This window comes from Empidonax traillii, unplaced genomic scaffold, assembly GCF_003031625.1.
Source record: "Empidonax traillii isolate 1590-97213 ecotype Southwest subspecies unplaced genomic scaffold, ASM303162v1 scaffold1257:size348801, whole genome shotgun sequence".
In the NCBI taxonomy this organism is placed as follows: Eukaryota; Metazoa; Chordata; class Aves; order Passeriformes; family Tyrannidae; genus Empidonax; species Empidonax traillii.
This window is the reverse complement of record NW_020956450.1, coordinates 181,122-207,672: the sequence shown is the minus strand read 5'-3', so window position 1 is coordinate 207,672 and position 26,551 is coordinate 181,122. Positions and strand designations below refer to the sequence as shown.

Here is a 26,551-nt window from a genome sequence, read left to right as displayed (position 1 = left end):
GAACGCCACTTATCGAGCTTATTCTGGTGGCACTTCTGGTCACACGTACCTCATCTACACAAACCCCGCAGGCAGATTCTTCCAGGAGCAGGAAGAAGGAAATGTGTTCACTTTTCAGCGCTAGAACATGCTTAAAAACTATCCCATCACCGCATGCCACAGCCTCCAAGTCCTTCCAGCAGCCTCATTACATTTGCCCATGGGATTTGCTGGATCAGGGTCAGAGCATTAAATATTTTGGAGGATTAAGACTATGCTTGAGACTCGAGTGGTCCAAATCCAACATATATATATATACACACACACATGTATGTATTTAGAGAGATACAGACCTAGATATGTGCACATAAGCAGTATATTCTTGTGACCCACAAAGGGTTCCAAGCAGCGACCCCTGAAGTGCTTTCTGTGAAGGAATTGATTCATAAGAGCTGCTGTATCTGGTGCTGAACGTGAAATAAGGCAAGTGAAGGACACAAAACAGAGCCATACTTATCTTCAACTTCCAACGAAAAAATTTATTTACAATAGAGAATTTCATTTGTGACATGCATTTTCTTTTTTTTTTTTCCTTTTTTTTTTTTTTTAATTTTAAATTTTATTTTACAAATCGGCAAATGCAGATAAAGTTTACATTCCTTAAGGCAAGAGTCCCCATGCAAGTAATACGTGTTTATATTAAATCCAAAAGACATCCAACATGGGAACTCATGTACAAAGGGAAGGCTAGGATCAGCAATTTGTAATTTCTTAGAGAACTTGACAATCTCCCTGATACAGGAACTTTGAGATCAACTTGCTATGAATTATACTATGAAAATGCAAACAATAGCAAGAAATTCTGATAGTCATCTTAGTACTGCATACAATTAAATCAACTTTATTTAGAAAGAAAATACAGTAGTGCATACGAAAAAGTGAAAATATAACCTGTCCACGTAAATGTATGGACATCAGTGTGCCAATGGTCATATTGCACTCAGGATCGAAGTCCAGAAATTTGGTTAAAAGTTAGCTTTTCCCCATTTTGGCAATCAGTTCATCACAAATCTTTGTTAATTCTTCTATCTCTTTATTCTGGAAAATAAAACATTAAGCATTATTAAAAATATTGCTGCATTAAGACGAGGGGGTTTTTTTTTTCTAATGTTATCTAACCACTGGGAGAAGTGTGGGAAAATTAAGCTTCCTCCACTCCTGAGAACAGGATACCTATAAATATAGGTATATATGCATATGTAGTACAGCTACATGTTTATATTGAATTCAAACTATGTGAATTCAAACAAATGCTTACTTTTTTTCCCAGACAAGAGCTCCTCTGACTTCCATAAATCCAATTTAGCACCAAAGCAGACAGCTTTGTGACAGCCATTCCCAGCACACCGTAATGATACACAGTGTAAATTTGTTTCTAGGCTGCACTTTTCTGGTTTTTTTTTTCATTATTTTCACCCTGTTTTGCAGGGCTCTGAGCAAGGACAAGCTGTGCTACGTCAAAGCAAGCTCCCTTGGCTGAGCTAGGGAACATGAGCTATAAATAGGCATTTCCTACCGGCACTTTGGAATTAGCACCAGAATCGTAGCTAAAACTAAAAAAGGGAAACAAAACCTGGAAGAAGAACTGAAGCAGGGTCTTAAACTCGGGAAACAAAGTAATCCAAGTGCCTAGAGTGTAGCTGTGCACCCTGAGCTCTGGCTGAGGCTGAGGCAGCCCCCAGCACTCGGGGGACTCGGGTCAAACCATCTGCCTCAAACGCCTGGTGCAATTGGAGGATTTCATCCCAAAATCTGGGCAGTGCTGCCCTCCCTGGTGCCAGGACGCTGCTGAGCCAGCTGGACCTGAGCAGCAGGGCAGACCTGTGGTCTGGTCTGACCTCCAGGGAGAGGTGAATTGCTGTTTACCTTTTGTTCCAGTGTTCTCTCCAAGGCGTCCACTTTCAGCTGCTCCTTACGAAGGCTGGCTTGATACGCCGCCTGCTCTTGCTGAGCTTTGCCTCTCACTTGTGCAATTTCAGCATTGGCTCTGGAAAAACACAGGTTTTGGTCACGTCAGGTTCTCTACAGGAAAGGGCAGAGGGTACCAAGGGGTGGAGTGCACCTTAACAGTGGGTGGAGAGGGCACATCCTCGACAGCATTCTGAGATTTGTCTCTAGAGACTTTTCACGACTCCCTCTCTTGCTCAGCAAAGGCTGAAAAGTCCTTTCCTAATGTCTGTGTTGCTCCCTTCAGACATGTGTGCTGGGGTCACAATCAATCACTTGGGCAGAGGTGTTTTATGGCAGTTTGTAAATCTGATCTCCAGTTCAGGAGTCTGTACTGGGAGTTACGAATGTAGTTCCTAGAAATGCTTAATTGGTCATTACATGAAAATATAGAAAAAAAACCCACTTAAAAATCAACCAGAGCTGCCTCTCTTTAACCACAGCCTGATGTTCACTCCTTAACAGTAGCTTATCTGTGCACACCTGGTACGATCTTTTGTGTAACTATTGCTTATCATCCTCAGCACAATTGGGCTGATCCTGCTTGGCTGCCCCAGTGTCAGCAGGGAGAGAGCACCCAACTGCTGCTGCACTGAAAGAGCCGAGCAGCACTTACAGGTTCTGTTCTGCTGAATGATACAGGGGTAATAAGACAGCACAGGGGCAGAGGCAAACCTCTGGGGGCAGGAATACTGGCTGCAGGTGCACAGATCTGAGCTGCAGCCCTCTGCACCTCCATAAATCTGGCTAGTGGCTTCTTTCCTGATCTTCCGTGGGAAAAAGAAACATGAAGATGTTCGATAAAAATAGAAATTTGAGGTGTTTTGCGTGGTCAGGAGCTGGAAGAAACACCAGCACATCAGAGAAATTCTCCTGCAGGATCGACTCCTGGAAAAAGATGTGTACAATCCATGCCCCATCCCTGGAAGTGTCCAAGGCCAGGCTGGACGGGACCTGGAACAACCTGATCAAGTGGAAAGTCTTCCTGCCTGTGGCAGTGGGTTGAGACACAATGGTCTCTACGGTCCCTTTCTGTGATTCCATGAATCAATTACCTGTCCAGTTTTTCCTCAGCGTGAATTTTGAGAGCTTGATACCTCTGCTCTTCCTTCTTCACTCGTGATAAGTATTCCTGTGCGCATTTCTTTAACACTTCCTCGTTCTTAAAAGAGAAGATCACATTAAATTTAATCCAAGGGGTCAAAATGTAGGGCAGGCACCTATTGGTAGGAGTCACACACGGCTATTTTTAGGGCTGACCCCCCCACCCCTGCAGAGGCCACCTGAAGCAATATTACACAACGCAAAAAAGCTTTCCAGCTCTGCTGGCATTTGATAACCGCCTGCAATCCCTCACCTGAGGACTGTGTTATGTCATGCACTTTAGACCTTTAGACCTGATGCAGTGCATGAGAACTGGCTGGAAACACCAGCTATGCCTCCTGTTCAGCAGCACTGAGAGCCCCCTCAATCTGCCCTTTGCAGGTGTTGACACGACTCACCTTCCGAAACCCCTCCAACACTTCTTTCATCTTCTCGTATCTCCTGAAAAGATCTGCCAGGGATTTCTCCACTGAGTTCAGATCTGCCAGAGCTTGTTCCTTTTCCACTATCAGCTGCTGAACGGTGTGGTGGGACACAGATTTCTCCCTCTGTTCATCCTCTGTTAGAAAGGAGAGAAGGGGAAGGGAAAAAAGATTTTCAGTAGGGTAGCAGTAGTAAGAACACTGATTTAGCTGTCATCTACAGTTTCTACTATGCTGTGCTCTGTGTTGTGTATCAGTAAGTTTGCAGGATGCAAAAAAGTAATTTTTATATAAAGACACAATCCTGTTTTGGATAACAGTTGCTAAAAACAGGGATACTTAAATATTTTGATGTTGGGGGAAAATGTGAATGTATCTCTGTACTGCTGGTTTATTCACTCTGAACTTGGCTGTTCCCATGAAAAGGCAGGTGTTGGATTTCCCCTGTTTGCCTAAAGATCTACTAACTACGGGAAAGGACAGTTAGGCATATTATCAGCAGTGGAAACAAATTATTTGCCATTGCTGATATATGCTATTGATCTCCTGGCATCTCTTTCGTAAAAACAAGGCACTTTATTTAGTGGAATTAACTCCAACTCTTCCCTTGGAAAAACAGTGTCTTGCCAGCTCTCATTTTTAGGATTACTGTAGCATGTGGCAGAAAGGAAATCTAACACCAAACAGCCTTCCTAAGCTCTGGTCTGCAAAAAACATCTGCCAAGATCCTCCCATGGATAGTTAAATTTGAGCCAGGGATGGTGGGAAGAACACAACAGGAATCCAAATCCATACAGAAGAGAACTTTTCAAGGGAATTGACCTCATAATAAGTTGGAATATCCATATAACACTGGAAGAAAAAGTCTGGCACTGTCTGCCAAAATGCTGCATTGTTTCCTTCTTATTCTAAAATATGATTCCTGTGTCTGTGTTTTAAGGGCTACTTTGAATGATACTGAAATGAAAACCAATCTGCAAAACACAGTGATTTTTATATTACCCTTTTCCTTGGTCTATAACAGAAACAGAAATAAGGAAAGAAGGTCTCCCACATAAAAAGCATGGGGCATTTCAGAATGTACAGCTTTTCATTTAGGCCTTTTTTAGAATATAAAGAACTAAATGAAAGTTTCCTTTTTTTTTTTTTTTTTAATTTGAAGTTTTCACCTGAATTAAACATTTATAGTGCTGGTCAGCCCCAAATGTCAAAGTTGATACTGTCAATTCCCAATCTGAGAATAATCTCTTCCTTTTGCATATTCAATATTGCTCTGTGATGCAGAAGATGAAAGGAACCAGAGCAACTCTCAGGACCTGCTTGTAACACCTTTATTTTACTGGTGAACAAACACCTTTGATATGGCAGAACAGAGAAACCCAAAGCCCTGTAATGCCAGATCAGTTCGATATATTTAACATTTTATAAAGAATTAACATTCTTTTCTATTTTGCCTTCTTAAAGACACCCTGTGTTCATCCACAGTGTCAAAATTAATGTATTCTCAATATAAATAATGAACCATTTGTTGTCTCCTGTGTTTATTTTTCTAAATCTGAGAAGCTGTCACCTCGTGTTCCAGCACTAGAATTGTTTAATCACGCTGGAGATTACACAGTGTGAAGCTTAATTCCAAAACACTTACTGGCCTCTGGTAAGAGTTCTTTCATCACAACTCCAGGCAGGACAAGGGGTCCCTTTGCATGACCATCTATTGCATTTTAATGTATTTAAATTTCACAACTTCACTTTTCCTGCCCCTCTGAGGTATTTTAGCAACTTCCTTCTTACTTGTTTTTAGGGCAGGTGGAAAGTTGGTAATTCTTGTGCTTCCTCACAACTACCGAGCTCCTCCTCTTCCTCCCAGTGCATCGTGGTGCCCCCTCCTCCTCTCCTCAAACACTCAATCCCAAGCCCCACTTCAATTTACACACGGGAAATAGTGGCAGATGATATAAAATCACAGCATGGTTTGGCTTGGAAGGGACCTTAAAGCATATCTTGTTCCAACCCCCTGCCACGGGCAGGGACAATTCCCACTCTCCCAGGTTGCTCCAAGCCCTGTGCAAGCGATGCTCCCAAAACAAAATGGTTAAATCCTACAGAAAAGAAAAACTGGCCCTTGGCTGGAGGGGGACTGGAGTATTATGTGATGTTTTCATCAAATCATGGAATGTTTTGGGTTGGAAGGGACCTTCTATTTTCTAAAACCGTGATTTAGTTTCAACCAACACGCTGCTTAGGGGAATCGTGCTGATAATGTTCCGCCAGCCAAATCTTGGCCAAGCAGTTACAGATACTTATTTCTCAGGTTATTTATGAGGTTATGTAATCAAGATACTTTAAATTAAACTACTTGCACTGTCTACACCACTCACTGTCCGTGGCTCACCAGCAATAACAGCAGAATGCTCAGGACTAAAACTATCCAGATCCACTTTCAGGCTCAGCTCACTGTTACTCACACGACTCAATGGGAATGCAGCAAACAGAGAACAAAAGCAAAAGTAACTAAAAAAAATGCAAAATGCTGGTGTGAAAGTTGGTGAAAAGCTTTACTTACCAGGCTTGCCTGTTTTGTTTTTGCAAGCAAATAGCAAGAAGCAACGAAAACGGAAGCAAAATAGAAAATCGGGAATTGTTAGGAAAGCAGAAAATAAGTAATGCAACAACCTGTAATGCACAAAGCATAACATCTGTTTGTTTTTCACAAGGGGGATTTAACAATGTCCCTAAATGTAAAGTATAAGGATACATTTTTAACAGAAAAAAAAAAAAACCAAAAAAAAAAACCAAAAAAACCCACACCAACCCAACTTACAAATCCATCAATGAGAAGGAACTGGGATGGGGATTTTGGAGGGGGACTGGGGGTAGTTCTGATCAAGATGTGTGGAGGGTGGGGTGCAGTGGACATTGGGGTTACACAGGCTCTGCTCCACACAGCCACGCAGTTGTGAGCTGCAGAAACTTGGGCACCAGGCAGCAAAGCAGCAGCACAAGCAGCAGCTTGGCCTGGAAAGGCCAATCTTTTTTCTCCCCCACTTCTCAGTGTAAACTAAAACATGTCAGGGGTTGAGGCAAGTGTAAGGAAAAAGGCAAAAAAAAGTTAAAGCACCAGTAAGAAAATATGCAAAGAGACACTAAGAGTGATCTCTACACTGACAGCTTGCAAGCTCTGGCTGTACAGTGTCACATAATCACATAAACTAAATTGGGTGATATTGGGTCCTATATGGGTATGACAAACCTTCCACAGCCCTTGGAATCAAAGGCAGTTATTGCCTGCATGTTTTCAGTGCCTTTACAGGCAAACGTAGGCAACCATCTATTGTTAATATGGAATATTTTCTATATTCATTATACACGCATGTCAACCTCCAAAAAGCTCAGCAGGACCTGCTGACCCCACCAAATATTCACCAAGAGGGACTGGTGAACTTGGCTCACTTGTGCCCTGCTAACAGGGCTGCATAAATAGCTCAGGAGGGTGAAATCATCAGCAGAAACAGCACAGGCATTTCTTTTGTAACAGTGCATATCTTGCTTTAGCACTAAGGCATCACTGTGATAACAGGTCAGTGAAGTACATGCAAATAGCACACAGACATTTTTCCCTCCACACGTGGCATTTGCATGAGCGGATTCCTGTACCAGAAGAGACAGCAGTTTACGAGAAATGGCACGAGAAAGTGGGACAATTAGATCAAAACTTTACGTTAAATGCAGGGGGAACCCTTGCATTTAACATACCACCATGCTGTAGAATTTGCATACTGCTCCAATTAACACGTGTTCTCTGTGTCCCTGTTGTTGGCTCAGTTCCTTTGCAAATGGGCAGCAAATAAAATTACTTATAGCCATAACTCCTAAAAACTTGCCACGGAGCGTCTGAAACACTCTGATACTCTGAATGGGAAGTTTAAGGGTCTTTCTGTTTCCTCAGCAGTAAATGGCCCTGGGCTTTAATTATCCTTCATTTCTTTGCAACAAGAGGAAGTGGCAGTGGTGGAATGTACCACGTACACCAAGGCTGTGCCTTCGCCTCAGGACCCCTATTCTATATCTACTTCTTGCACTATGGTCTCAACATTTATTTTTTTTTTTTAACTCTGTTTTTCTGAACTAGAATTTGACTCTGACGTCAAAAAGAAACTTCTGCTGCTAACTGTTGCTCGGGGAAAAAAAGGACAAGGTCCTGTGTGTGTCCATATGACTGGCCAGGTTCAGGGTATATACCAGAGCATATTTAGTGCAAAGCGAAGTGAAATAAGTACTTTTCATACTCTGGTCACTCCCATTCTAACACCTGCACCGTGACAACGACAAGCACTATGTCAGAAGGCAGGCAAGTTGGCTCAGTTGTACACACAGAATGCAATGGCAGAGTAACACCCTAGAGACTGAAGCCAGGCATATCATTAGCATATATTATTATTAGATATTTTATTAATTACTTTATTATCATCGTCATTATTGCAAAATTTAGTTAGTTAGTTAGTTAAAGGCAAATTTGAGAGCATGCTGGGGTGTCTCCCAGTGGCTGAGAAATGCAGGAAACGCTACCCCATGTAGAGCTTTCCATTTGTGGCTCGTGCTGTTAACAAAGGTGGGGTTTAATTACTGACAGGCAAAGCATGTCATAATTTAGACCTTAAAGGAGACTCCTGTGTCAGTAAGTTACTGGGTGGGGGGGGAGGGGGGGTGGATTGGCCACTCATAAACTCCCAGCTGGGATTGGAGTTAATCTTGGTTTCGGTCCAATCGATGCACTTAGCACAGATAATCCCTGCTGTTGTGAAGAGCTAAATTTGGTATCTGCCACTAAACAGCTGGGAGTGGATGCCTAAGGGGTTTTTGGGTCATTGGAAGTCTCTCCCTGAGATACCCTTGAATTTGGGGCAAACCATCTGAACGTGTTTCCCACGGGACAGTTTGCTTTGACGCAGAAATGGAAGCCCTGACCTCCTGTGTCACCTGAACTGCCCCAGGACCTGCTGGCTGTCAACTGAAGCCCTGATTTTCCCTACACAGGTGTTCCTCAGATGCATTCACATTCCCAGCAGCATCAGCAGATGTAGCCAGCATCAAAATGAAGTCCACAGACTTCAACCAGAGAGTACCTTCCAGAGCAGGAACACCTACCTATCATCTGAGCAATCGTCTTCTCATATTCCGAAACTATTTTCCTACAAGAAGGGAGAAAAACAAAAAAGCTTTTGGCAAACAACATAATCGTCATGTTTACTTAGAAAACAACACCATCAGTAACTGAATTGTGGGGTTTTAAGAGATACAGAACCCTGTGATGCTTTTATATGTTCTTTATTGCCCGAGTAACAAATAAGACTGGCAGTTTTAACACTGCACCTGATTTTTCATTCTCCATGGAAATCAATAAAGGTGGGAGAAGGAAAAAGGGATTGCTTTGAAACAAATTCTGTTTTTTGAGTCATGCCCAAAGTACATCACCAATCATAATTTAAATATAAACATGATCACACTGGCCCAATTCTAGAATTAAAAAGGGCCTTATTTTTCCATTGCTTTCTCCTCTCTTCTCCATATTTGTGTTTATTTTAATACGAACATCAAGTAAACTTTTAATTGGTAGCAAGCAAACTTAACAGGAGTAGAGCTGGCCCTCACTCAAAATACATCTCGTCTGCTAAATGAATCTTCTCAAGACTAAATGATCCATTTGCACTTAAAAGAACGAGACCACAATATTCAAAAATGTAGCACCAAATCGATCATGTGCCACTTCCCAAATTTGTTTTTGAAGCAGAGGTGGCAAAATGTTACTTTTAAGGCTGTTTTATTTCATATACTCACGGTAGGCTTTGAATTTCCTTCTCGAAAAGAGGTTAGCCAAAATAAGCAGATTAAATGCGATTTAGAAAGATGATCCATCCCTTCCCAGAGCCAAATAAAGCTAATGAAATGAGACTAGCTTGATCTGTGCTTTGATTCATGAGCCACGTAGGACTGTCTACAAAAAACAAAATTACCACACACTTCATCTGAAGTGGATATTCAAAACTGGGGTTTGAATAAGTCTCTTTTGAAGTCTTAGCTGGCTTTCACTTGTTTTAGAGGCCTGCTGCAGTTGGGGAGGTTACAGAAAGGATGTGGGAAAACCCTGAGACAAAAGCCAGTAAGGAAAGGAGAAACGTGCAGAACTCCCAAAAAGTCAAAGGAGCAACCCCAGTATCTGCTGCCCCAAATCTGAATCACAGGCAGAGCCCAGAACCCCTGGGAAGGCCACCTGCCCCCAAGGGCAGCAGCATCTCCCTTGCCCTGGTCCTGCAGGGCACTCAGCAGAGCAGAGGCTCTACCCCTGTGGACTGGGATTGTTCCTTTTGAACCATAAATGACACTTCAGAGAGCAAAGACAGCAGCAAGGATTTCCCCTTAAAAGGAAGGGGTTGGTTTCATGTCCAGAGCAGATTACCTCAAAAGCTTTGCTGTAAGCAATAAGGATTTTAAAGCCTTGTCATATCCTTGTAACACCAGGCACCTTTAGGAAGTTTTATCATCCTAGAAGATGAAGCCAAGGGCTCAGGGCAATGACCACTTCCCAGCCTGAGCAGCACCACAGAGTCTGGCAGCCAAATTAAATCACATTACCTATTTCTTACTCTCACCAGGTTAGACTAATGCAAATAGGCACCACTGTAGTTCCCTGCACTACCCAGCCTTATGAATCATCTGGCAGCTGTTCAGCAGAAGGGGATGCTGCAGTGGCACACTGATCTTAATAACATGCAATTTGGGAAGCAAGGTAGTCAAGTGAGGAATTTGTTCCAGATTCATGTCAAAGGCCTCTTTCAGTCAAGCAGCCTAAAAAATGGTCATTGTGGCTGGAGAATGAAAGGATGCTGCCACATCATTACTCCCTGGGAGGGCACATTTAGCCCCAGCTTGACATGCTGCACAGGCCTAACTTTTGCTCTTTTAGACAGTCAGTCAGTCATTCATTTACTGACTTCCTGAAATTTCGTTAAGTCATAAACCCACCAAAAGCCAGGGCTACCAAGGATCTCAGGGGTCATCTGCTTGACTCCCCTTACTGAGGCACCACAAATATTTCTTGCCTGCCTCTTGGATTGTGGTACAGCCCACCCTGGTTTAGCTCTTTGATAGTTCTTGCACTATTAAACCTATTTTGGCTTCTGTTCTCTGGAGTGGCATTTTCTCCAGATTGATGTTTTCCTGGAAATTTAGAGGAAGTCAGCATATTCCAGCTGGAGCAGCCTCTACTTGGGCAGAAAAGCATTGCTTCTCCTTCTGTGGAAAGGGATGCTTTTGTGCTTCCAACTCAAGATAATCCCTCCACTCCTTCCTTATTATTATGTCACATGCTGCATCTCTAATTTACCACATTTCAACATTCCATCCTCCAAGAGAAACCTTTCTCTGTGCACATATGCGTGTTCATCATTTGGTGACAATATCAGTCAGGGGTTTGTGGGGTTTTTTCCCATCCATGTGTTCCAGGCATGTGCCTGTGAGAATTTTGGCTCAGATAATGGCTTTTTTTCTAATCAGATTTTATTGAGGGTGCAGACACACAAGCATGTTACTGTGAGGAAGATGAGGGGACAGAACCTATGGAATGCCAGCTGCTCTGTGTCACCCCCTGCTCCACTCTCCTTCCAAGAGGGAATAAGCAGCCTCTGGCAGTGCCCAGCAGACACGTGCAGCCCAGCAGCTTCCAGAGAGCAGACCAAACACACACTTGAGCGTGTGCTGCATGCTGAGACATTCTTTACAACTCCTAATTTTGTTCATTCCTTGCTCTGCTCCCTCGGTTTGACTGCTTGCAGCCTCTCCTTTCTCCTTCTCCTCATTAAGCCCTTGAGGGTTATGCCAGGGTTTTGTTTCCCTCTCCCAGCAGAGAGCAAGAGAGGTGAGAGAACTCAGCTGGGCACTGGGAGATGGTAAAAAAAAAAAGAAATAAAGGGGCTGCCCTTGCCTTTTGCAGATGCTTCTCTTAAGATACTTTGGCTCAGAGCCCTGTGCTGCCACAGTTCCAATCTGCCATGTGTGACTCCTGGCACTCGTGCTAACTGCACTGCAGTTCCCTTCTACTCTCACTCCCTAAGCACAGTTTTCCTGGATACAAGCAGCAAGTGCTTATGTAGGTCAGCACTAGACACAGCACGTTGGTTTTAGCTTTATATCACCGAGAGGTTTAATTTTGGGAAGAAGCTGGTGCTGGAACAGAAGGGATTTTGAAGAAAATTCAGTCTCGGAAGAGATTGTATAAATTATTACTTAAAAGAAGGATGTTAAAATAATCTGACAGTTCCCTTTTGTTTATGAGTTATGAGGGGGGGATATTTTTTGTCTGGTTTTTGAAGGTAGAAAAGAATAGGCTTTAAAGGATCCATGAAGTATATTCATACATTCTCTTTTGCAATTGATGACTTTCTCAGATTCAGATCAATGAGCAGGCCAAGCTCATTGGTCCTTCTTATGGTCTTACTAACTGTAAAAAAAAAAAAAAAAAAAAAAAAAAAAAAAAAAAAAAGAAAGGCTGGACCTTTCAACTGGCTAAATGAGCAACATCAGGGACCCTCTGAGCAGCACCGCTCACCTGATCCACTACAGGGGTTTTGTTGTCATCTTTGCAAGTGGTAGGACCCAGGCTGGGAAGAAAGGTCAAAACATGTTCCAGGATGCAGATATTTAACATAACAGAGGTAGGTTTGTAAGGAGAAACAGAATAGAACTGATACAACCACAACAAACTGAAAAGCTCAGGATCCTTCTGTCAGTTTTCAGGGATTACTCTGAACAGGGATGCCCACCATACAAAGTATAAGTTTAGGATTAATCCACAGCCTGCAGTTAAAAAATAATGAAACAAATTCAGATACCCAGAACAGCTGTAGGACCATGGTACTCTGTGTACCAACCACGGGCTGAAATGAGATTTTCTGTCTCATTTTATTAACCAGGGGCAAGTTAATAACCCACCTCATTTCCATCACTTCCCTTCTGCTTTCTTCATATTTCTCTTTCCACTCAGATACTTCTCTTTCCTTGGCCACAATCTGAAAAAAAGAAAACAAAGGAAAACCCCCCAAATCATTAAAACCATGTGATTCATTAAAGAGGAAATCAAACTGTCCAGTATTTGTTTTAATATCAAATCCTAATTAACAGGGGTATAGTTTTCGAGTGGACAGTGGGTTCAAATATAAGCAACACTAGTGATGTTTTTCAGACTACAAGGTGCAATTAAGAAAGTTTGGATGCGAAATCAAACTCCAGTTTTGAAACATAAACTCAGAAAAGCAGCTGCAATGTTCTTGTTTCATTTTTCGCTCCTGACTACAACAAGGACACTTTCCAAGGAATAATGCATGACCCTACACCGTGTCTGCTTTGACCTGGTACCGAACCTGACACACCTCTGTGCGTGGGTTTGGTCCCTCAGTTTGTCTTCTAAGGGGGTTCTGTGCTTCTGTTTGCATCTTTAGGGCTGCCCATGACCTTTCACACCCCAAGGACTGTGCTCTTTTGTGTGCTTTTCATTCACACAATTCACCAACAAGTCTGGAATACTCTAATACTAGATTGCACCCACTTTTAATTGTTATCAGAGTTTATTTGTTTAATTGTTTAATGGTTTAATTGTTAGCCAGAGTAATACTACACAGAGTTTGTAAAACCCACAGTGTTATTCCTATTTCTAGCATCTTGCTATTTTTCTGTAACTATACAGCAATGCCAAGATGCACAGAGCACACCTGAGGTTAAAAGAAACAAAGATTTATTTCCACATAATGTGTGCTCTTCACTTACGCCAAACAAGTAAAACTCGCAGCGTAGCAAGAAGCGCTCACAAAATAAATCATTCGGGAAAAAACAGGGAAGGGGGAAAACACGAGGGGCAGGTATTTCCTTCTACAAATTCTGGGGTAAATTACCTCTGCTCTGGCGAGCCGCAGTGCCGAGTCCAAGTCCTGCTGGGGGTAGAGAAGAGCGGCGGCGCTTTCTGCATCCGAGGAGCCGATCCGGGAGTAGAGTGCACTTTTAGAGATGGAAACATCTGCTGGGATAGCAGGTTCTCTCTGTGTGTTTGGGTTGTTTTTTTTTTTTTTCAAATACAAAGAAACAAACCATTAAATAAATGTTTAGCTCACATTTTTCAGGGTGTAGTGCGAGGCTGGGACTAGAATTCTGTGCGCCTCTAAATTGTAACAGCAGCAACACAGACAAGGAACTCTGAATTCAGCAATCATAAAATATGCATTTAAGATCCATAGGAAGCACCAAGAGAGTCGTATTAACCTTACAGAGAGAAAATAAAAGCAGCACTTCGTCATCAACATTTTAAGGTGTTATATTAGAAAAATTTACTACTCTCTGATGCAGGATTTCATCAGAACATCCACAAGAAATGCACATCAGCAGAGGAAATTAGAACTGGAGGCAGAGAGCTTGTTAAGGAGAATTCCCCTTCCATAAAAATAAATCAAGAAACAGCTCACTTTCCTAGGTCTGACCTGCCAGTGCAGTTTATCTACCATAAACAATATCACATAAAAAGTGTGAATATACAAACGATGTTGTTACCCCCCTAGTGTTTAGCATGCAATTAGTAAGTTATATGAGGCTTTTTTTTTTTTTTTGCAGCTTATTGTTGCTGGTGTCAGCAGCCCAGGTTAACACAGGAGGAGAGCAGCATGTGAAGTGAGGAGGAGAGCAAAGAACAGGCCTGTGACACTGAGATGCAGGAGACGTCTCTCAAACAACTCTAGATACAAACAACCCAAGCAACAGCACATTAAACCCAAGGAGGTTATAAAAGACAGTTCACAGAATCCCAGAATGGTTTGGGGTTGGGAGAGACCTTAAAGATCATCTCATTCCCACCCCCTGCCATGGGCAGGGACACCTTCCACCAGCCCAGGTTGCTCCAAGCCCTGTCCAGCCTGGCCTTGGACACTTCCAGGGATGGGGCAGCCATCCACTGACGGAAATGCATAGTCACATCCAGCTTTTCTGGTGCAGCACTTCCTCACTGGTGAAAAGGGGATAATGTATTTTTCCAGTTTTCTTGTTACGATGTACTTGTTTACCTTTGGGCATAAAACAATATATTCTGTTCCTTCGAGTTCATTGCTGTGGTACCTTGGTCTTTAAGCTTTATCTGCAGTAATAACCTGACAGTAGTAATCGAGAGTTTTGAAATTATTTTTTACATAAAAGAGAGTAAAAAATTATTTTGTTTTATTTTATTGTAAAAGAGAGGGGTTGGTTTGTTTGTGGTTTTTTGGTTTTTGTTTTGTTGTTGGGTTTTTGTTGTTGTAGTTTTGGTTTCAGTTGTTTCGTTTGTTTTTTATGTAAAACAGCAAGAGTCACACTCTGCTACCTGAAGCACAGGAACGTAAAAGTGAGTAGGTAATGTCTGGATCAAGGTTCAGTCCTCATTAATTTCAACATTACATGCCCTTGTTCCAACACAGTTAAAGCAAATTTCGCCAGATGCTGTTCCATTAAACATTCACCTCCTCCCAGTTCTTCTCGCCCAGCTTAGAATCACACAAAGGATTCAAACCCCCTGATGATTTTGTTGCAATCCCTTCTGAGTTCTCATATCACACCTGACTGAAGAAGCTATACCAGTGATTATATACAAGGCTCACTCAAGATAAACACGGGACCAGATGCTCTGGATGTCACATCTGTAGACAACATGAAGAAACCACACCAGTAACGTTAAAGGACTGGGCAAGAAAATTTAATTAGAGTGAGAATAAGCTCAAGAGTACTTACAGACCCCACTGAATCTTCTTTTATATGAGACTCTCACTAATTTGCTTTGTACTCTTGAACAGGAATCAACTGGCTCTTACTTCTGGGATTTATGGAGGAGGCCATCCCTTTTTTTTTTTTTGCTACATTCAAAATGAACACCCACAGTAATGATCAATTCCAGCATAATTAGAAGGTGCAACCTCAAATCCAGTGGGTTTTTCCTACCAGAGGAAAAAGCACCCCAAGGTCTATCAAAATTGCATAGCCTGTGCTCTTGAAAGTATTTCCCAATGTACAACAACAATGTAGGAAAAAATACACCTGGGACACAAGCTCAGATATCTCTGTAAGTGCATAAATACAAAACCACCTTGTGCTGTCCACAAATCTATTTCACCACAAAGGTAAAACATTCAGTAAATAAGACCACTGCTGCCTCCACTCAGTATTCCAACTTCAAAAAAAGTTGTGCTTCAGTCCCTCCTCAAACACAAGGCAGGAATAACTGAGAGATGAAAAAGAGTCATTAGATCATCAAAGCTGCCCTCCAAACAAAGGCCCTCCTTCAGATCGATCTCCTGAACTGCCTGTATCACATTTCAAAAGCCTCCTGCAGCCTAATTTGCTGGATCTCGTAAAGAGATTGCTGGAAAATATTAATTGTGGCAAAAGAAACACAATTGCGGCAAAAGAAACACAAATTTCCTCAAGCTCTTGTAAAAATGTGTCAAAGTAACCACAAGGATGATGACAATTTCAAAGAAAAAAGAACTGAAAGCATTTAGTATTTATTAAATATTTAATTATTTTTATGTAGTGCTCAACACCTCACTAATATAGTTACATTCTCCCTAGTTGCATTTGAGTAAATTGTACAAAACAATAGCAATAATGACACTCAAAACAATGTAAAACTTGCAAAGATTACTACAAAAACCCTTGGAATTCAACCACTGAGCAGAAATGCTTGTGGTAGTGGTCCAATCAGCATTGCCCTAACTCTGGAAACACTTCACAAGAGTCACAGCTGGGCTCTCTGTCAGGAGTAACCAGTAAAAGTCCTCCTGGTTTGCCTTCAAAAGCCATTTTTACACAGCTCCTAACTGATGTGTAACTCAGCAACTGTTATTTGCTGCCTTGAAACACTCCTATCCTGAGAAAATACTATAACCTGACCAACAGGATGATGGTATTACCAAAAATAACCCAATAATAACGCTTTAAGTTCAACACCTAATTGCTGAGAAGGTAAGCAGTTAATTGGGGTAATAATCAGCGCAGGGATTTGCAAGTCACTAAACCTTGCACAGAAAGATTAGAGTCTTCAGGGGAATTACTACTAAATGTAGGTCACTGCAATCTTAGTGTAAATATTTGAGAGCTCAACACGGTTCTTCTCCTCTTCCCAGCACAGAAACCAGATATCTGACCAGAGAGGAATAAATGCACATCCATTAACCAGTTGCACTTATCTCACTCTTCTAGGAGGTCAAAGTGAAAGAAAACAGAGAAATGGAATGCAAATGAAAACTGGCTTTTCTCATACTGGAGGAATATGTCTTTAGCCCTGCCAAAAATGAGCTTGCCCTCTCCAAGCCCCGAAACACAGCTCGGGTGTGCATCGAATGATCGACCCTTTAACTTACTGATGCGTGTGCAGACAGGTCAGTGGAGGCAAAGCAACACCTGCTTGTGTTTGCAAATCTATGGAAAGGCAAGTAAAATCCCAGCATAAGTTTTCAGCTTGTGAAGTTTTCCTAGAAACTGAGGTATTCCTGTTTGAAGGAAATATTCCTCCTGCACTACCACGAGCCCCCCCAAAGCCTCAATCCCACTTGTGCTGGTGCCTTTCTTTTCAGTTTCTTTGGATCCTGTTTCAACACCCAGCTCTCATCATCTCAGCATCCCCAGGGTGCTGGACACAAAACCTATTCAAGCTGCACCTATACAAAAAAATGTCCACAGGACATCCAAATTGAGACTGTTCAGTAGGGAAGAGTTGATTCATCTCAGCACTGGGAGACAAATATCTGATGATGTAAAAGCAGGTGACTAGTCCTATTATTCATGTCTGCGACAAGAAATTTGGGAGCAGCCAAATAACTTCTCTCTGCCTGAGAACAAGAAACTGCACATCCTCATCCTCACCCCTAGTGCTAGCACAAAATGGTGATATTTAATCTTTATTTTGGCTGACCTAGTTAGCCATAACAAGCACTTCTGCCTGTATTTACCAACCTCTTCTTGTTACCCACCCTTGTAAGGTTTAACAAATGTTAAATGTAATTGTACAACATCAAGAGAAGAACGGAGGCCAGACATCCAGAAGGGAATTCTGCCAGTTAGCATCCAAATTCAAGTCAGTGCAGTCATCTGATGGATTCTGCTCTACTTAATGCAGGCCATCAGTCACTGCAAGTCACAAGGGATGCCTTCCTAGGCTGATTTAAAACGACCAACCTCCCACTGGAACAGCAAAGTTATGCAAGGACAAAAGTCTTTCCCAGACTGAGGCGACACCCAGGGTGTTTGTGTACAAACATTCCTGAGACTGGACCAACCTGGGGCTTTGTGAACATCAAACTGCTGCTGATTCTCTGTCAGAGGGGGGAGGTTTGTCTGTTTTCCTCTGCGTGTCTCTGCTCATTATTTTTGCTATCTTTATTACACAGATTAATGGTCTTTTATAAAAAAATAAACATCACATGAAATCCATTCCATACGTCTAAGTTCTAAGGAGTTCGTAAACTTATTCTGGATAAAAGGCAATGATGTTAAAAAGTATCTTTAAAATGTAAGACCACATGATCAAATACATCCTACCACATTTCTGCAGCTCAGAATCTTCCCTGAGTAACACACGAGTATTCACAAACACACAAACCCACTCTCTTCAAAGGGTACAGTTTGTGAGTTTCTGAATTGTTGGCTGGTAGCAAAAATTGCAGATTTTTAACAGAAGTTTTTTGTATAACCCATGAAGAGCATCTATGTATTTATTGTGTGTTTCATCTCGAGTGTTTCCTGGTGATGGAGAGCCTGGATGCTGCCTGTTCCAGCAAAGTGCTGGGAGGACAAGGAGGCTGAGAGAGAATAAGGAGGCAGGAAGGACCCAGAGAGGATCCCACCTCATTCCCTTCCAACACCTGCCACTCAGGGCAGCAGAGCCAGGGGACACCATCACACACACAGGTTGCCACTCACACAGGAAAATGCTGATTTTTTCCTCCTCTTCTTTATTCTTTATGTTCCTTATTAATAGTTTAAACTTAGTCTTTCCAATGAAGACAGCAGCATGTCTTTCTTCATTAAATAAAAGATTATAGCCACATACTTTAAAATACCCCTCAACCTGGGAGCAATACATTTACCTCAGTATTCTATGTGCACCATGGAAACAGCTGGTTGGTGGGTTATTTAAGGTAAGTTAAATAAACCCAATGTAATAATTATCTTTTCATAAAAGAACAGTTAACCTTAAAAAAAAAAATCTTTATTTTTATGAACTATCTACTTAATCACTGATCTTTAAGGCACCAAGACATTCCATCCTATAACCAGCTCAAATGCAGTTATGATGCAATAAACTCCAGACAATTTAGATTTGGGGAAAAAAAAAAAAAACCTTTCAACTGACTTATTAATGGGCAAGTATAAGAAGAGGAAGGTCACTGGAAAAGGACATGTCAGAAGCACATTTGGAATAAAATGTCTCACTGCAGCAGGACACTGCCATGCCCTCAGCACCCCATCCTGCTGATGCTACTTCTCAAGAAACCCACTAGCACTTCTGGACTGACTTTTTTTGTTAAAAGTACCGTGAAGGGCATCATAAACCAGCTGTGCACCTGCCTAACCACCAAACTCAGCACATCAGAGAGAACTTGCCCAGCCCCTTCCAAACACAGCGAGTTCCATGTGCGTCCCTGGAGCAATGCAAAGCCTCACTCCGAGGCAGAACTAACCAGGATGTCCTGGAAGCAGCAGTAAAAAAAAAAAAATAAAAAAAAAAAAATACTTAGATCTTTATGTATAAAGACACATTGTGCTGAGAGGCTTTTTTAACTTGGGAACTCTAAAGCCCTTCCAACCCTGCTGCAGTCCCTTTCTTCGGATGCCTGAGGGCAAGGCCAACTGAATTTCTCACTTCCAAACTTCCGAGGGCCAAAGGTGCCTGAATTCAAGCCGAAAATACCAGCAAAACACAAAACGTCCCTACAGAGAAAAGCAGGCTCGGAATTCTCTGCCATTAAATATTTGAGGCCAAATCTTGCTGTAAGGGAAAGGGACAAACGGGTTGCAGAACTGCCACCTGGATGGCAGGATCCTGCGGGAGGAACGCGACTCCTCCCCGCCTTCAGGTTGTTAATGTGGGTGTGAGCGGGGCAGTGGCAGCGTTCCCGTGGGCAGCACTGCTTCCAGCATGCTTTGGGTGCCACACCAAGGGGTGTCCAGCTCAGCACTGCACCCCGGGGAGCCTCAGCCCCCCTCCCACCCTGTTGTTAGAGGAAAAGCAGCAGCCGGATGGATCCTCGGTCTGTGCACACTCACACACGCAGGGCAGGCACAAACCAGGTACCTTGGAGCGGAAGGAAGACAGGGCAATCTGCCTGGCTAACTTCAGGGCTTCTATCCTCATTGCAGCAAACTCTAACTCCTCCTGTCGAGGGGGGGGGGGTTTGGTTGGGAGTAACCCATGGGGGAAAAAAAAGGGATTAAGGACAAGGTAAAAATGTTTAACGTATTCAAAAAACGGAGCGTTGTATTCTAGCGCGTATCCCCGGCAATTCCCGGGTGACAACCACACCCCAAATTCCTGTCACTGACAGCACAAAACTCCAGGGGTTGGTTAGTTTTGAGGTAGCTGCACAGAGAAATAATTTTTATTAGGTTCCCAGTATAAACAATGCTTTTGGTAAAGTAAATGTTTGCTAAAGCTGTTTTTTCACGGACTCCTCTCCCTTGGTTTCCATTTCACGTGAATTTATGCCTGCTGATGGTCTCAGTTCAACCTTTGCTGTTTTAAAATGTCACTAAAATTGCCTAGAAAACATGTCCTGACATACAAGAACTGGTCTGAAGATCAATTTGCTTCTCCTAGAGGAAGCCATGCCAAATTCTGCATTACAAATGATTAGAAAAACAAAGCCTGATTTTCACTTCGGCAGAATTAGGTCCTAAATCTCGAAAAATAAATCTGTGCATACAGACATACTAAGGTCAGGTATCAAGACAACTCTCTATCTGTCAAGTCCTGTGTTCAAGCTTAAAAAAATTTGCCTTATAAAGATTTCTGCAAAACACAGGTACGGGATAGCTGTTGATGAAATGTAAGTTTATGTATTATATACATATATTATTATGTATTATATTCAGTTAAATGAAAATATCTCTGTTCCTTAAGCTCTTGAAAGGCCAAAGTTGCTTTGGAAAGAAGGAAGTAACTATTTTAATTCTTTTCCACTTCCCTTCCAAGCCTCCCCCAACCCCTTTCAGATGAGGCAAAGCATTGCTCTACCTGTGTACAGACAAACACAAAGAAAAGTGATATTTATAATTCTGCTACAAACCTGAAGTTTCTGAGCAAATACTGGGGGGTTCTTTTCTGCTAAGTCAGGATCTAGATATTCAGGTTGATCACATATTGAGGTTTTCTTAGATATCCTATTGAGAAGAGCATCAGCAGAGACAAAGGAGTCTTCAGGAGATGTCTGAAGGGTAAGGAGGATATAGAATAAGCAACAGAGATTCTGCCAAAGCAGTTCAGGCCAAAAAAATCTTCGATTTCTAGTAAATTTGTGCCCTCCTGAAAACCATGTTCGAATACACAATTCACAGGCGTGACAGACAAACACCAAGAGCAATTATTCCCAATTTAAAAGCAGAGTAAATTTTCTGAGACTAACACGAAACAAGTAACATCAGGACCTCCCAAACCATGGACAGCCCACCCTCCACACTTCTGCAGTAGTTTTCAAGCGGTGACCACAGGTTCTGTTCATGCAATAGTTTAGATTCAGTTCAGGCACCTCTAAGGCACTCCAAAAGCTTCGAGGAGCACCAAAACCAAGGGGAACCTCAAGAAGACTCTTTCTGAAGTCTTTGCAAAGTCTTTTGCTGCTTGCTGGGGATAAACTAAGTTACCGTCACAATTTTAACGTTACCAGGACAAAGACACAATATTAGGGTGGAAGAATTACTCTTAAAAAAGTGGTTTGTGAGATGGTAGCAAAAGCCACACTAATATAAATTAAAATTTACTATTCAAGTGACCTGCAGGTTTTTTTGACTCCTCAGTAAATGTACTGTCATATAGTTTAGCATTTCTAGTCCTGTTGGCATTTGTGAAACAAGTTTGTCTGGAGAAGTGGAGGCCTCTTGAATTTGAGAACCAAGGCTCTTAGGTCTGTAATGCAGCACAGGTTGCAAGCAAGGAAGGGCTCATCACTAATTCAAATGCTAACCAGGGAAGACACCGAAATAAAAGTGTCTTAAGTCTTAACTGGAAGCTGGAATGAGTTCTAATGATCAAGAAAGTGAATTTTGTGTTGTCAGCATCAGGAAAAAACCAGTATCCTTAACAGTTTAAAGGAAAACGTGAAAGGACATCTGTTCTTCACCAAAAAAAGTTGAAATTCCACAGTACACATAATCGTGTATCTGTGTTTACATCAAACCTCATATTTTATATATAAATTATTTTTTCAATTATTGGGTTGAAGCACAGTGTAAAAAGGCCTGTGTGAGAGAAAAATATCAACTTGGAATAAGTTACCATAAGAACGTGTTAAGGTATGGTAATAATTCAGAAAATTCCTCTGAGTTCCATCAGTCTACCTCCCTCTTTTGGGTCCTGCCACATGCTGCTACCGAGATCTTAAAGTATCAGCTTGAGTTTCACTGTACAGCCAAGATCCACCTGTGCTACCTCTTACATGAGGTGTGAAATCTCCGCAGGAAAATGATTCCCAAACTCTTATCATAAATCACTTACTATTTCAATAGCCTCTGGAGTCGTTCCCAGAGTCATGGGTTCTAGGTCCTTCTGCTTGGACTTGTCAGCTGACTGCAAGTGAGCCTCTTGGCTGGCAGCAAGGACTCGGGAAGCTGGGTGTTGGATTTTCATCCCAGAGGGTTGCTGGGCTTCAGGGTCTTCAAAACTTGACCTGGAAAAAGATTGGGCACGTGTTTTCAGGGTGGAGCACAAGGCCTTTACGATTCTGCTTCTGGTAACAGCTAAGCAAGTCCCCTTCATCACTTCCATGTGTATATGTGTGTGTTTATACATATATATATATATATATATATATACACACACAAACACACATATATTGTTTCAACTCAATTTTACAAGTCATTATACCTCATAACACCTTCCAATATCCTTTCAAAGCAATGCACCTAAATACAATAGTAAATAAAACCAGTTCCATCAGAAATGTTACCCACACTCCTTAAATGCTTCTCACTTGCCTTTTTACCCCCTTCTCATCTCTCCCAACAAACAGCCTCTACTGACAAGAACAAGGTGTCCTCAACAAGCAAAGTTATTGGAAGCAAACACAACCTCCCACATCCTGTTCTTGTGAACGGGAGTCCTCGTTCAGAAAATGTATCCAGGGAAAGCCAAGTGAAAAAACTGCAATTAGGAGTTTTCTAGATTAACATGAAAATGAACTCAGTATCTGAGGAAAAAACTGTAAGTAGGAAGTCCAGTGAAACAGTTGCCACTGTGACTCTATTTAGTGAGATATGAAGGAGAAATGTACGTCCTTATTCACGTCCTCATTCCTCCCCATCACAAAACTTCTGTGTCTTTGCCCTCTGTCATATGTGTACACAGATGGGAACCTATTTTTAAACAAACAACTTGGCAACACAGAGGCAGAGAGGAGAGGAGAGGAGGAGAGGCCTGTGTACGTGCTCTGATGGCAACCCACGCTTCCCTGACACCCCTTTCCCACTTTGCTCCCAGTCACATACCCTGAGCACGGAGTTGTGGAATCAGACAATCTGATGGGAGGTGATTTGACTGGGCTCTCCTGCTGTGCATCAAACACTAGGTATAAAGATTGCTTCTTCGGGGTGCTGTCATCCTGCTGGCAGCAGCAAAAGAGAAAACTCATTAAGCAACTCAGCCATTCCCCATTAAAGCTAATTCAGGTCACTGAAACCTTAAATGACCAAATGACTTGACAGAAAACTAATAGCATAGGACTGCAGTGCTGATACTGAGATGATCCCTTTCAGGAAGGAACCATTAAAAGAACAAAGAGCCATTACAAAGAGTGAACTGAACAGTTCTCTCTTTGTAATGGCTCCTCTTCTCCCACTTTGGGGTTAATCAGATTTCTAGTCCTGTCAGGCAGGAGGCATCCCCTGGCTGAGAGTGTTACTAAAATATTCATTGAAAATCCTTGTTGCTTTAAGCACCTGACATACATGCCTGATTTTTCTAACTACCCCAACTGGATATGCCCTCATGGGACCCAGTCCAGCCATCAAATCCATGGATTACAAAGAAGCAAGGCAAAACAACTGATAATATATAGAACTACATTCCGTATTTCACAGTAATTCTGTATTCTCTCCTGATTCCCTCCAGCTTCTTTAAAGTTTTACTCCCAGTTGCTTAAAATAGCTGGTGTAGACAGCTCTGCGCTCTGCACTGCTGGAAATACTGACGTGCTTTTAATCTGCAGAAAGAACTACTAGGATGCCAGCCTAAGAATTAAACAATAAAATGGAACAAGTTTTACAGGACAACAAAGCACGTGCAATTTACTCCAGTTATGCCAATTTAAAGGAACTGGTTTTGCAAATCAGCTGCAGGCTGATTTTAATTAATTCAAGGGGTAGTAGGGCTGATGGCATTATCAGGATAGTATATTATGACAAGGGAATGCAAATGAATCAAAATGGAAGTGAGAACTTACAGGCACAGAGGAGCCTATTTTCTCCATATATTCTATTTCATATGAGTTGCCATATTCCAGTTCTGCAACAGAAACAAAAAAGGAGGTGTTAAACACAGACCATGACAAGATTGTTGCAGAAATGAAGGGGATCTCATTTACAAGGGCCACTCCCACCCTCCTCAATCCTTTCCTGTAACATATTAAAAGCAGAATATACAGAAAGAAAGTGGAGGGTGCACTGATATTCACTGATTTTCAACAACGAACTTATGACACATTTCAGGCAAATCAAGCTTGTCTGAAAAAAAATTTCAGCTTTATCCATTTGCCCCAGGGGTCAGGATATTAAGGAAGTTTCAGTGCAATTTCAGAGCACAGACAACTTTACTCTATCATGTTGTCTCATCACAGAAAACACATTTTTCAATAATTGGTACTGCTGATACCAGTTTCCTTTAAGAAAAAAAAAAATGTTTCAACAGCTGTTGAGAAATGAATCAATTCCCATATCCTAATGTTTATCCCACAATTCTTAATTAAGAATAACTACTGTGGTATCACTCAAGAAAAACATACCTAAAGTAACCTTGAATGCTCATTGACCAGGGTGAGACACCAGCCCAGCTTACTGGGCTCTTTTCACACTTTAATTTCAGAGAAAAAGGGAATCTAAGGCAGGAAGATTTACAAAGAACTCCAAATCTACAATCTAATAAAAATGCAAATCTCAAATGCTTCTCTATTTCTAATCTGCCAATTATCCTGGAGGGAATAACCAGCATTTCTTTCCACTCCATGGTCTCCAAGTAGCTGAAACAGAAGCAGACAGATCTAACACAGGAAAAGAGAAAAGAGAACATACCTTCCTGCACCCAAACAAAAGCAGAGACTTTGTTCAATGACAACTTAATTTAAAAATTAAAGACATAATTAATTTGTCCTAATGTACTTTATTCCGTTTCCATGAGTTAATTCAATAAACCACTTGCATCATTTAATTTCCATTATAAATAAATTCTAAGGAATGCCACACTAGCATTTACATTATGATAAAATCATGTGTTAGATCCTTCTAGATTTGGGCAGCTTTTGAAAAGTAGGGTTTGCATTAGAGCTTGCAATGATAACCACCATTAAAATGTTTGATATTCAAAAACAAACCAACTCTAAAGATAATCTCTTGCCAGTTTTGTTAAAAAAAAAAAAAAAAAAAAAAGCTTTCAAAGGGTGCAAATGTGAGTTTAAAACACTCACATTTGTTTTTATAATAAAAAGCACCATAGAGTACAGGGACTGTGATTCCACAAATCATGTATTTTTGTCAAACAACCAGTGAAGAGGAACAGCCACAAACTCTCAGCACCTGACATGTGGGGGATATGAACAGTAAAACTTGTAAGTGAAGAGAAAGTTGTAAGAGCAGGGTCCTCATGTTTAAATTCCTAGCACATTATGTTTTTAGTGGTAGCAGGGAGCAGGCAAGATGGACAACTTCCTGGTACCAGACACCAGGAGCATCTTTTCTCACTCCCTTTTCTTCCCAGTGAAAGCAAAACCAGAACTGAACTGATGGGATTCAAACCACCACCCAGACACGGAGCTGCAGAAAGCCTGAAATCCCAGAGGACAGCAGCCAGCGCTTCGAAACTGCCTTTCTGCACATCATTTATCCACACACAGCCTGCTGAGGTGCAGCAGGAACGTTTTATGGAGCAGCTTTACACCCCCAGAGAGCAATCCCCCAGCGAGCATCCGAGCAGGGCAGGACACGTTCCGGCACTGTCCTCTGCTGGCACAGCCGCCAGAGATCCTCCACCTGCCTGCAGCACTGGCCATCAGCTGTGCAACCCCAATCCAAACTGACTGCTGGCACAACACTTATTTACCTTTTCTGTTCAACAACAACAAAAAAAAAAGCAGGACACAGATGGAAGCAGATCAACTAGAAACAAAAGGAAGAGCATGGCTGGCTAAACGCAGTTTGTTCCGTCTCGTTGCTCCGAGAAGTTTCTGGCATAATTATTCTCTCTCCTTTCCTAAGTATCTTCTCTAAGGCATCATCCCCCCTCCAAAATCTTATGTTCTGGTTATCTCTATACATTCAAAATCACAAATGCCCAGGATATCCCACAAAGCAAGATAATTATCTTCTATAAATACGTACGACAGACTTACTAAGTGGTGTCCTCCAACTCCTCCTACAAATAGCTGCAAGATTATATCAGAATTTTCTGCTAATAATTATGGCTCACTTCTGGTCTGTGCAACAGGAAAATGGCAGCAGTTATGAGCAGCTCATGAAAGAGATGAGAGCTGGATGCACTGGCTGGCTCAGGAGTTGGGCTG

At 41.9% G+C, this 26,551-nt stretch overlaps 1 protein-coding gene across 4 annotated transcripts in view; it reads right to left on the bottom strand.

Moving 5' to 3' along the window:
* Window positions 1–497: 497 nt before the first annotated feature.
* TACC2 (transforming acidic coiled-coil containing protein 2) overlaps window positions 498–26,551 on the bottom strand; it is a 124,390-nt gene continuing 98,336 nt past the window's right edge. For 2 of the 4 annotated variants that reach the window (XM_027906192.1, XM_027906193.1), the window contains 11 exons: window positions 24,224–24,285; window positions 23,271–23,386; window positions 22,282–22,453; window positions 20,858–20,998; window positions 13,454–13,597; window positions 12,498–12,574; window positions 8,658–8,701; window positions 3,489–3,649; window positions 3,042–3,148; window positions 1,906–2,026; window positions 498–1,077 (listed from right to left, as the gene is read on the bottom strand). In XM_027906192.1, coding sequence (XP_027761993.1) covers window positions 1,012–1,077; window positions 1,906–2,026; window positions 3,042–3,148; window positions 3,489–3,649; window positions 8,658–8,701; window positions 12,498–12,574; window positions 13,454–13,597; window positions 20,858–20,998; window positions 22,282–22,453; window positions 23,271–23,386; window positions 24,224–24,285 — 1,211 coding nt within the window. In that variant the 3' untranslated portion in view covers window positions 498–1,011. Of the gene's footprint in view, window positions 1,078–1,905; window positions 2,027–3,041; window positions 3,149–3,488; window positions 3,650–8,657; window positions 8,702–12,497; window positions 12,575–13,453; window positions 13,598–19,866; window positions 19,948–20,857; window positions 20,999–22,281; window positions 22,454–23,270; window positions 23,387–24,223; window positions 24,286–26,551 lie in introns of all 4 variants that reach the window. The other 2 variants (XM_027906195.1, XM_027906194.1) reach the window with 2 other exon arrangements.